Source organism: Pituophis catenifer, unplaced genomic scaffold (assembly GCF_029215685.1).
Source record: "Pituophis catenifer annectens isolate HBS135680 unplaced genomic scaffold, rPitCat1.0.hap2 SCAF_5, whole genome shotgun sequence".
Classification (NCBI taxonomy): Eukaryota; Metazoa; Chordata; class Lepidosauria; order Squamata; family Colubridae; genus Pituophis; species Pituophis catenifer.
In genome coordinates, this window is record NW_027256885.1 from 94,909,329 (window position 1) to 94,922,141 (window position 12,813).

The window sequence follows — 12,813 nt, forward strand, 5'->3', positions numbered from 1 at the left end:
GCGGGGGCCACTGGTAGGTGCGTGGTATGGGGGGATTCCCACAACTGGGCACCCTGGGTGAAAAAGTGGTGGAAGTGACTTGCAAGCTTCCCTGCCTGCTTCCCCATTGACTTTGCGATCATGTGACCGTGGAGTGCTGCAGCCATTGTAAATGTGAGCTGGCTGCCAAGTGCCTGAATCACAATCATGTGACCACAGGGGTTCTGCCATGGCCAGAACCTCCAAGGACCAGTTGTAAGTACCACTCATTCAGCTCCATTGTAACTTTGGACGGTTGCTGAATGAGTGGTTGCAACTTCAGGACTACCTGTTATTTTAACTCATTTTCTTTTCATCTATCTTGTTGTCAGCCATTCAGTCATGATCAACCCTCAGCCACTCTATGGATCAGCACTCTCCATGCCCCTCTGTCTCACACTGCCTCCTTTATATCCGGCATGGTCATCCTTTATAGTATCCAGCCAATGGGTACTAGTGTGGCCCCTTCTCCTTTTTCCACTGATCACTCCATCTCACAATCCATCTCACAAATACATATTTCCCTTTTTAATTTGACCATTTTATTGTGACTTTATAAATAAACCTTCAAATCAGAAAATATTTTGTATTGTTTCCACATAGTATTTAAAGATGATTGTTGAGATAAAGACATTTAAACGTGAACTGTCCCCTCCCTTCATACAAAGTGTTGTGTATATACTAAACCAGGGGTCTGCAATGTGATGTCCCGGTGCCTGGAAGCAGTACGGACCTGGACCCTACAAAAAAGTTCACTCTAAAGTCTTTAGGATATGTGGACAAGTACCTAGGCGTACAAATCATCACTACACCAAAAGGTTTTGCTCTCTCCCAAAAGGAAAAGATAGAGGAACTCTTGGTGAAATGTAAAATGGAAGATAGCAAGCCAACGGCTATCCCAATGCAGACCGACTATTATGGATTGGCACACAAGGATAGCCCAGAGTTCCAAAACAATACTCTATTTAGGTCAGTGATCGGCTCATTACTATATATAAGTAACTGGAGCCGTCCAGATATTGCCCTGGCCGTAAATCTGCTATCTAGACAAGTGGAACATCCTACCCAGTTCCACTGGTTGGCCATTAAAAAGCTATTAAGGTATCTCAAGACCACAGCAGATTACGTGCTTCGCTTGGAACCTGAGAATAGAGACAAGGCCCAATTAAAATGCTTCGCGGATGCGGACTGGGCCGGAGATACCAAGACACGTAGGAGTACTTCGGGCTTCTTGGTACTATTAAATGAGGCACCCATCCATTGGCATGTGGGGCAACAGAAATTTGTTTCGTGCTCCACCGCTGAGGCCGAATATGCATGCTTATCAGAGGCAGGGAACGATCTGATATGGTTTGATGCCTTAATTTCTAGCATCTGGACACCACCGACTTTGCCCATCCAAATTATAGAAGACAACACCGGGGCCATAGGCATTGCCAAAGCCTATGCGGTGGGAAAAAGGTCCAGACATATTGATATCCGCTATCAAAATGTTAGGCAACTAGTAGAGATGGGGTTTATATCTTTATCACATTGTCAGACCAAATATCAAACAGCTGATATTTTCACAAAACCTCTACCAGCAGATAGGCACAAAGATCTGTGTAAAAAGTTATGTCTCACAGGGTAAAATCTGTTGTGCATTGCATTTGTATGTTTGCATGCCATTGGCTTGCAAGGAGGGGAACTGTCAAGTATTTGCAAGCCATTGGCACATATATCATACAGACACTAGTGGAGGCAGAAAGTGCCCCCACCCCTATGTGGAGAGGAGGGGCTTACACTGAGTATAAAACCCCCTCTAACCTTTCCACCTTGCTCTCTTTTACGTTTGTTCTCCATGAGACATGATCTTTGATAGGGGTGGTCACACACGCTGTGTGCCCCCTATCCTAATGGATATTAAGACAGCCTTTGTATATAGTTAATATGTTTTGTTATATGAATAAATACATTTATCACATTTATTCATGCATCTGCCTTTGGACTCTTCTATGCTCCTGGGTGTTTCTACGATCCCAATTTCCACAGGACCTGAATGGGGAGAAACAGGCTGCAGCTCAACCCTGCCAAGACTGAGTGGCTGTGGGTACCGGCATCTCAGCTCGAACAAGACATTCCATCTCTGGCTATAGGGGGTGAAGTGTTACCCCCTGTAGACAGGCCGCGTAACCTGGGCGTCCTCCTGGATTCACGGTTAATTTTGGAAGATCATGTTATGACTGTGACCAGGGGGGCATTTGCTCAGGTTCACCTGGTACGCCAGTTGCGCCCTTATTTGGACCGAGATGCCCTACGCACGGTCACTCATGTGCTTGTCACCTCCGGTATTGACTACTGCAATGCTCTCTACATGGGGCTGCCCTTGAAGACCACTCGGAGGCTTCAGCTGGTGCAGAATGCGGCCGCGCGGGTAGTGATGGGAGTATCCCAACACTCCCATGTTACACCTCTCCTGCGCGACCTGCATTGGTTGCCGGTTGCCCTCCGGGTGAGATTCAAGGTGCTGGTGATCACCTATAAAGCCCTACATGGCTTAGGCCTGGGATATTTGGCGGACCATCTGCAGCCAGCAATAGCTTCCCATCGCCCGGTGCACTCTCACAGGGAGGGCCTACTCAGGGTGCTGTTGGCCAGACAATGTCGGCTGGCGACCCCCAGGGAGAGAGCTTTCTCTGTAGGTGCACCCACCCTTTGGAATCAACTCCCTCTGGAGCTCCGGGTGGCCCCCAACCTTCACTCCTTCTGCCGTGGGCTGAAAACGTGGCTATTTCACCTAGCTGCCCTAGACTGATGGGGTTTTTAACAGAATTTAATGGGGTTTTATTGGATTTCTTTGTCAATTTTATCATGGACTTTGTTTTTAACTGTCTGTTTTTGTTTATTGTTGTGAGCCGCCCTGAGTCCTGTGGAGATAGGGCGGCATATAAATCCAAATAAATAAATAAATAAATAATAAATAAATACTCAAAGAGCCATTTGGACCCGTTTCCCACAGAAAACAAAACACAGGGAGTCACAAAACCTGGGTGGGCGTGGCCAACTCGACATCACTCACTCCCACCCAGTCATATGACACACCCCCAGCCACGCCTACCCAGGTTTTGTGGCTCCCAGTGTTTTCTATGGGAAACAGGTATCTCTCTGTGTCTCTTTCACTCTGTGTCTCTGTCTCTCTCTTATCTCTTTCTATCTCCCTCTCATCTCTTTCTCCCGCTCATCTCTTTCTCTCTCTCTCTCTCTCCCTCCCTCCCTCCCTCTCTCATATCTCTTTCTCCTTCTCTCTCTCTCCCTCCCTCTCTCTTTCTCCCTCTATCCCTCCCTCTCTCATCTCTCCCTCCCTCTCCCTCCCTCTCATCTCTTTCTCTTTCTCCCTCTCTCTCTCCCCTCCCTCTCTCTCTCATCTCTTTCTCCCTCTCCCTCTCCCTCTCATCTCTTTCTCCCTCTCTCCCTCCCTCCCTCCCTCCGTCTCTCATCTCTCTCCCTCTCTCTCATCTCTCTTTCTCCCTCCCTCTCTCATTTGTTTCCCTGCTCTTTTCCCTCTCTCTCCAGCTCTCTCTCATTTCTCTCTCCTTCTCTCTCCCCCTTCACTCTCTCATTTGTTTCTCTCTTTCCTCTCTCTCATTCTCTCCCTCCATCATTTTCTCATTTCTCTTTTTCTCCCCTTTCCTCTCTCTTATCTCTTTCTCGTGCGTGCACAAGCGGGATACCCTCCTGGGCCGGGATCACGGCGGCGGGGACGGCGACTCCTCTCTCGCTGCCGCTACTGTGCAGTGAGGTGAGTAGCTCACTGCGCAGCTCAGGAAAGCCGCGCTGCGCAGGAGAGCCGGAGCTGTTCCCTCCCTGCATCCGGCAGTGGTGGCAGCTGCTCCTCCCCATTACCCTCATTCCTGAGCCGACACAAAGGGGGCCGCGGCTGGCACTGAGCTGTCTGCGAAGGACGCAGAATCGCAAAAAGCCGGTCGCAGGCAGTGCAGAGAAAATGCTAGGGGCGCTTCAGCCGCACGGCTCTGCAGAGAGGCTTGCACCTTCTCGGGGCAGAGAGCAGGTCACGTGACCGGGTCGCCAGGGAGCTGCAGGAGAGGGGTCAAAGAACCACATGAGGCTCTGGGGCCGCAGGTTGCCGAAACCCGTACTAAACAAATGGAACAATATGTGTATGAACTCTGTTAACTAAGCAAGATTTATTGCTATAGTCTGAATAAGCAATGGCATTCTTTAAAATTTAGTTAGATATAAAATTATCATAATTTTTTCCAGGTGCTTTCTACCTTGTATTTGAATATATGGATCATGATCTAATGGGGCTTCTGGAGTCTGGCTTGGTTCATTTTGATGAAAGTCATATTAAATCTTTCATGAAGCAGTTGATGGAAGGCTTAGATTACTGCCATAAGAAGAATTTCTTACATCGAGATATTAAATGTTCTAACATCTTACTAAACAACAGGTATGCGTTCAGTTTTACAAAAATTATATTTCCAAAATTTAGAAATAGAAATATTTGATAAAATAGTTTATAAATTCATCTTCAGATGATAACATTTTTATTGACACCGGTAGGGTGCTTTTTAGTTAAACCTGCTGGAGATAATGAAAAATATTTGTTCAATACTGACCTCAACATTTCATCTGTTTGAATGCATAACTAATATGTACCTAGAGTTCATCCCAGGCTTACTTACTGTATGTTTGGAATAGTCATATTGAAAGCAATGTGACTTAAGTCACAACTAAAGTTCTAGTTATTTTAGTCAGAGTACTTTTAGGCTAAATGCAACCCAAAAGTCTTCAACAGAGATCCTGTGCTATAATTTTAAGATTAAAGATGTATGTGTCTCCCATAGAATCAATAAATTATAGAATTCTTTTTTGGCCAAGTGTGATTGGACACACAAGGAATTTTGTCTCTGGTGCATAAGCTCTTAGTGTATATACAAGCAACAAGTGATAAATCATGATCATAATCATAAAATACAATAATCATAAATCATAAGATACAAACTCAGTGATAGTCATAGGATACTAAATATGCAAACAACATAAATCATAATAGGATTCTAAATAAAGGCAATCAACATAAATCATGAGATACAAACAACAAAGTTATAGTCATAAGCTAAGGAAATAGGTAATAGGAAAGATGAAAAGACGAGAATGATAATAGGTTAATACAGCCCTACTTGGTGGTTTGACATCCTAGGACATAGACAGTGTTGTGGGAATTAGTTGTTTAGCAGAGTGATAGCATGGAGGGGAAAACTCTCTTAGTGCCTGGTTGTTTTGGCGTGCCATGCCCTATAGCATCATCTTGAGGGAAGAAGTTAAAACAGTTTATGTCCAGGATGTGAGGGTTCTGTAGATACTTTCACAGCCCTCTTTCTGGCTCTTGCAGTATACAGGTCCTCAGTGGAAAGCATTTTATTAGGACAAAAATAAGACTTCTCCATGTACTGGATCTATACGTTTGAGTAGTGGAACTGTGTTTTCCATTCTCATATGCAAGTAGATAAATAGGTACCACTTTGGTGGGAAGGTAACAGCATTCCATGCACCTTGGCATATAGTCATACTGGCCACATGACCACGAAAGTGTCTTCGGACGACACTTGCTCCCTCAGCTAAGAAACAGAGATGAGCACTGCCCCTTGGAGTCAGACATGACTGGACAGGGGAAACCTTTACCTTTAAATGGTCATGTTTATCAAGAACAACTTGCAGTCCCCCAGTGCTCACGCTAGGAGTGAGGAACATATGCCAAAGTACCATTTCTGGTATTGTTCACCAACACCTATCCTGGTTGAGGCTACTGGGAGTTGGTTTGATTATTCCACCATCCATGATTTATACAATAAGACTGTTACAGTAAGTTTTGGGAAGTTAACCTTTCCTGCTTTACTGCAGTTATTTATTTTATTTCTATTTTATGTGCTTTTAAATTATTGTTTGTTACATAGCAGTTTGAGAATCTAGTTGAAAAATGGCATGTAGATGTTACAAATATTGCCAACTGCAGCATTTTATTGTAGAAATCAGTCTAATTTATGGTGTTAATTTTGCAACATAACAGTAAAATGTTTATAAGTATTAAAATGATGTATAGTATATTAGGTTTTTTAATGTTTGATTTATTTTTCTGGTTTCTTGACTGCATGTTTGCAACATTTAAATCATGAATACACAACTTTTTCTGGAGGAAGAATAAAACTTAGGCTTTGAATTTTATGAATGAAGATTGAACTACAAAGAATTTTGGCTGGGTCCAATGCTGGATCCAAGATTAAAATTGAATTAAATATAGTTATGGATATTACACTCTGAGAGTGGGATAGATGATGTCTAAATTTGATAAATAAATATTCTTCTATTTGTACATTTAACCAAAATTTACTATTTCCTCTAGAGGGCAGATCAAGCTTGCAGATTTTGGGCTTGCTCGTCTGTACAGCTCTGAAGAGAGGTAAATTTAATACTTAAAGCTATGTGTCTCAGAAGTATTCTGAAAATGTCTCATAAACAAAACTTTAAAATTTAACCAAAGACACTGATTTTTAAAATATATTTCTTCCATGACCTTAAAGATTTTGGTTATACTTGTTATTTTAAAGTTTTATAGACTAAGTTAAAGTTTAAATGATTTTTTATTCTGAAGACTTATTCATACTTAAGGTAGCTCATTGAAATCAATGGGGTTTAAATTAGCTAAGACTAATCAATAGATTTTGGAGTCCTTTTTTACATGAAAACCTCACAGTATTCCCTTTATACGTAGATATAAAAAAGCCAATTGCCCTAAATTTCAGAGTCTATTAGATAGTGCTGTTACTCAATACCTAAACTGAGCTATTACAACAAATTTGTGGAGGCCGTTAAAACATGTTTCCAGTTATCAGTCCCACGGGGCTGCAAAACAAACTATATTCAAGGCCTTATAGCAGAACCAAAGGACCAATTGCAAAAGTATCTTGCTCTTTTTGAAGCTGATCCTATGGCAGAAGACACAGTTGAATGCAGGACAGTAGTTAATTACTTCTATACCTGAAGCTAAAAGAGAAGGCTGGATTAAAACAATAGAGGAACTGGACATGAGCACAAGTAGCCACAAAGCGTGAAGATTGTTGAGTTGCCTGAATAATGACCCAACTTGCTCTAGAGATTATGTCAGATCTGTCCCAGCTTAGACATTTAGGAAAGAAAGACTCCCGACTCCATTAGCTTGAAGTGAAAGGTTCTTTTACTAAAGTAAAGCAGTTGCAGCGAGAGTAAAGCTAGATCTGAGTATTCCTGTGCAAAGGCTGTATTTTTCCCCATTCCCTGGCCCTCCCCCCTTGACCAGTTCATCAGTGTCCAATAGTATTGCTTTTTGATGTTTTGAGAACTGCTTTGAGGTTTGACACCTCTTGATGTAGTTTCACATTCTGTTCCCAGGCCATGTGCCCTGTGGAAGAACTGAGAAAGGCTATAAGGAAGAGTAGGCCACAGAAAGCTCCTGGTTTGGATGACATCCTTATTGAACAGATAAAGCAATTTGGACTGAATGCAAGACAGTGGCTACTAGAAATGTTTAATGAATGCTTGTAATAATGTAAGATTCCTAGTGTCTGGCGAAAGGCTAAGGTGGTAGCCATTTTAAAACCAGGTAAAGAGGTCAATAACCCTAAGAACTACTGTTCAATTTCTCTCTTGTGCCATACCTACAAAATCTTTGAAGGAATTATACAAATTCCTTCTCATACTGCAGCAGACTGGATTTCACCCTGAAAAAAGTTACTGAACTAAACACAGTATATCGAAGATGGATTCCAAAAGGGCAACGTAACATGAGCTGTATTCATAGATCTCACAGCCGCATATGATACCATCAATCTTAGAAGACTGAAGAAGAAAGTTTATGATATGACTAAAGATTTTAAACTTACAACTATCAGGAATCTGCTTCAGAACCATATGTTTTTTGTGGAGTTCTATTGGTACAAGAAGATCCAGAGACACTCTGAACAAATGGGGCTATCCGGTAGCTTCTCTTTGCGATTGTGATGACATGCAGACAATAACACATACGTATACCTGCCCTTTGTGTCCTGATCGGTGTACACTTGAAGAGCTCATGGCAGCACGACAGAATGCAATTAATGTTGCTAGTTTCTGGGCAAGATCTGTTTAACTTGTACATATTTTAATCTGGTGTTTTATATTTTAAATTTTGTTATATAGTATGTCTTATTTTAATTGTGAAGCTTATGACATGAATAAACAAAACCCAACAGTTAACTCTGATCCATTCTGGATCATATATCCTTGTTTGCTTTTTAATAAAAGAGCCTTGGTAGTACAGGGGTTTAAGGCACCCTGTTATTAAGCTTATTAAGACCAGCTGCCTGCAATTACTGCAGGGTTCGAATCTCGCCAAGGCTCAAGAAGATTGGATAACACTGAAGAGGAAGCGTATATTAAAAATTGAAAGGTATAATCTACAGCAGGGGTGGCATTATTTTCTCTGGCCAATTAAAGCAGGACAGCACAAATATTTTACAAATCACTATGTAAGGGGATGTCTGATTAAGGTATGGAATAAGATCAAAGGAATGATGTATAGTAAGATTCCATATTGGTTTGTGACCCTTGAAGCGACTATATACCCACCTCTATACAACTTGGATAAACATGTGATATACAGGGAATTGTTGGATGGTGGGGGAAATCTTAGATCTAAAGCGGAACTACAAATACGGGGAATCAATTTGGACTGGTGGGCATATGCACAAATTCAAGTAAGATATCAAAAAGAGCCTTGGTAGTACAGTGGTTTAATGCACCCTGTTATTAACACAGCTACCTGCAATTTCTGCAGGTTCGAATCTTACCAGGCTCAAGGTTGACTCAGCCTTCCATCCTTTCTAAGGTAGGTGAAATGAGGACCCAGTTTGTGGGGGCAATAAGCTGACTTTGTATAAATATACAAAAGGATGAAGGCTATTGCTGAGCACATTGTAAGCCGCCCTGAGTCTTCGGAGAAGGGCGGCATATAAATCAAATTAAAAAAAAAAAATAACATCTCTCATCAATTGTTGTCTGGTTGAATATAGTAAATCCATTCTACAAAATCAATCTATCTTTCCCAAAAAGTCCAGATGAAATTGTTTTCTAGTTAAATATAATAAATCCATTTTCCAATCTCCTGCAATCTTCTTAAGAGAAACCAATTTATCACTCATCCATTCTGTCAGCTCTAAGTCTGTAAGGTCCATATTTCTTACAGTCTTCTCCACCGAATCTGCCACTTTCAAACTCCTCCCTTCTGCTTCCCAGACCCATGCCCTGGAGGGATGTTGCTGCTGCTGTAACAGCCTCCCTGCTATGTGGCAGCTTCCCTACCTCGGCTCCTGGACCTCACCCCACAGTTGGTAGTCGAGTTCCCCAGGCTTATAATTCTGGGGGACTTCAATCTGCAATCCCCGGGGGTGCGGCTGGAGGTAGTTTGGGATTTCATGGAAACCATGACTTCCATGGGCCTCTACCAGCTCATCCAGGGCCCAACTAAGAATAGTGGTCACGTACCTCATTTGCTGTTCTTGTCAGAGTAGTGCCTATGTGACCTGGAATTGGTGGATCTATCTGTCAACACATAAAGCATTCCAGGCCTGCTTTCTGGTTGCCATAAGCAGGAGGGGGGAGAACTGACAGAGCTGCTCGGCTGCCTCGACTGAAAGCACATTCCACACATGCCCTTCTCCAGATTGTATCCCAGGTTACTGGAGCCAGCAGGAGGGGTGTGGTTTCTACAACCCACGAACATACTCCATTGGAGAACGTGATTTATGACACACTCAGGGAGGAGGGGGGAAAGCAGGGTCATAGGGGAATGTAAATTACGTGGAGGTAGAGCTGACTCTGCATGGGTGATTGCTGAGATTTTGCTCCTAATAAATAACTGGATTTCTTTTGAAACTTGGCTCGAGGCTCATGAATTAATTAGGGCATCTTTCGGAAACTTCACAGAGAGTCAGCTCTCTTTTTAAATCAATCAAGATTGCCGGGCTTCCTGAATCCCGGACTCTTCAATCGCTCCCCAATATCTGGGGTGCTTGGAGAGAAACTCAGGCAATCATGGCAGAGGGTGGGCTATCCGAAGAGAGCCTGCTACAAGCAACCCAAAAGGAAGCAGAGATTATCTCCAGTCAGGCAAGCTCAGGACCCAGCAGCCTGATTGCAGCTGGAGTGTAGCCTCTCCCAGACATTAAAGCTGAGACGCCAGTGACCAAGGCAAGAAGGGATGAGTATTGGTGGAAGATAACCCTAAAGCAGCTGAGGTTGAGTTCCCCCACCCCAATGCCCAGAAAAAGGGAAAACCCCTGAGCGAGCTGGGAAGAGTGGATTGGATGTGGGACTGGGCACAAGCCAGGCTCCCAAAGCCCCTGATGGAGCCCCTGATGGAGCCCCTGGGGAGTTCCATAGAGCAACTGAGGGAGGAATTTGACCAAGTCACCATTCGTGAGGAGGGGCCGTCAGCTAGAGGGAGAAGCAAGGGAATGGCTAGCAGCCCTCCACAAGATGAGAGCCACCCAACTGCAAGACATAGATGACTTCCTACAACTGATAGAGGCCAGATTTGAGGAGGCGGAGGAGGACCCAAACACGGAAGATGAGCTCAGAAACCTAATTCAAAGGGGGTGACCCATCAAGGAACACATCCGTGAATTCATGCGAGTCATTGGGAAACTACCTCCTTTACCAGAGCGGCTGTTGGTGCATTTTTTTCAGAACAAGCCTGGACAAGCAAATCGCCCACGTAATCACTTACTGGGACATCCCAAACCAACTCTCTGAGTGGTTCTGAGTGGCCATAAAAGTCTATGGCGGGCTGCGCACCAACAACATGAGAAAGCAACTGGACACCAAAGAGAGAGGTCAACCAGACCAGAGACCACCCAGCTGACGGGGAACCACAGCACCACACCCGGCCCCAAAACCAGCCCCCCCCAAAGTCTGCTGAAATGCTACAGATGCAGGGGGATAGGCCACATGGCATCGGCATGCGCAACCCCAGCCCCAAAACCAAGGCCAGAGCCACCACCCAGGACATGACCAGAACAAGGCCCCAAGCATGCCACCGAAATGTCCCGGAAGGCCCTCCAGGCTGCAGAGGTCCTTCTCCACCCAGCCGAAGGGGGGGAACCCCAGGCAACAACGAACAATCACCGGAACCCTACGACAGCAAGGACGAGGGTGAAAACGACCCAATGGTGAGTGAACCAGTTCAACCTTTCATTTTACCAATACGCCTAACAGCTCCAAAAACAGGAACCCAGGGGACTTTTCAGGCCCTAATAGACTCAGGCTGCACTAGATGCTTGATCAACCTAACCATGGTCCTGAAACTGGGAATCAGAGCGAAAAGGCTGTCCCACCCGATCCGGTTTGAACAGGTCAATGGGTACCTATTGGGGGGAGCCTATGCCACCCACCTAACCGAACCAGTGAGGCTAGAGCTAGCAAATCACTGGGAAGTAATTTGATTTGTAATAGCCCCCAAAATTACAGATGCAGTCATACTGGGACTCTCCTGGCTAGACAAGTGGGGACTGACCATCTGGTTACAAGGGGGCAGCTGCAGACTGAGGATAGCAAGGGGACCCCAACCCCCTCCACACCACCAAGCAGAAACACAGCCCACACAGGGAATCAACCAAAGGAGCCCACCAGAACAACTGGCAGCCACATCCGACAAAACCCCAGAGGCTGAACAGATCCTGAGGAAATATCATGACCTTGCAGAAGTATTCAGCGAGGCCGAGTGCGACATCCTGCCTCCCCATCGTGAAGCAGACTGCGCCATTGGAATCATCCCCGGGGTAAAACTACCCAAGCCCAAACTGTACGCCATGACACCCCAGGAAATGCAAGAAATATGCAAATACATAGACAAAAACCTAGCAAGGGGGTTCATCGAGCCAGCAAAGCCATGGGTTGCAGTACCAGTCCTCTTCAAAGAAAAAAAAAAGATGGAACTATGAGATTGTGCGTGGACTTTAGAGACATACATGTGTTGTGGCCCCACCCTCTGAGCCTATCTCATCGGAGGAAGAAAGCTCCGAACATGAGGGAGAGGAGTCAGCCAGGCCTCCCTCTCCAGGCCCCTCCCCTCTGGCACTGTCTCAGGTGCCGGCCAAGGGACAGGAGATTAGCCAGGAGCCAGGTGTCTCTGATGAGAGTGAAGAAGGAGAGCCGTCGTTCCTGGATGCACGCCAACGAAGGCATGATAAACGGTTGCAGCAGTTAAGGAGGCGTGCTAGGGATTAGAACTGAGTCACTGGACCACACCCCAGAGACTATATAAGAGAGGGTGGTGGCTGGTAAAACTCCGTGACGAACAAAAACTAACTTTGGCTAGTCACTTGAACAACATCTGAAGCTGCCGAAGGGATATTGTTTTTGCTGGACTATTTGCAATGCGTATGTAATTTTATGTTATCTGTTGCAGTAAAGCTCTTGGCAGACGGTGCTTATATTGTTGCCAAGTTTGAGATAATGACCTGTGTGCGTGCCAAGTACTTTCTTAACCCTCGGCTGGCTGTGTTTGTGTGTGTGTGTGGACGGGGACAGATCAAAATGCCATGTGTATACACAACCTATACCCCCTCCCCCTCATGAAGGACATGCTATCTCACCTAGCCAAGGGAAATGTTTTCACCAAATTAGACTGCAGAGAAGCGTATTACCGAGTACGCATCAGGGAGGGAGATGAATGGAAAACAGCGTTCAACTGCCCCCTAGGGAGCTTCCAGTTCAAAGTGA

General features: G+C 44.6%; 1 protein-coding gene across 2 annotated transcripts in view; it reads left to right on the forward strand.

The window, feature by feature from the left end:
* CDK13 (cyclin dependent kinase 13) overlaps nucleotides 1-12,813 on the forward strand; it is a 340,708-nt gene that overhangs the window by 216,657 nt on the left and 111,238 nt on the right. For both annotated transcript variants that reach the window (XM_070944377.1, XM_070944378.1), the window contains exons 6-7: nucleotides 4,279-4,468; nucleotides 6,422-6,478. In XM_070944377.1, the coding sequence (XP_070800478.1) occupies nucleotides 4,279-4,468; nucleotides 6,422-6,478 (247 nt within the window). The remainder of the gene's footprint in view (nucleotides 1-4,278; nucleotides 4,469-6,421; nucleotides 6,479-12,813) is intronic.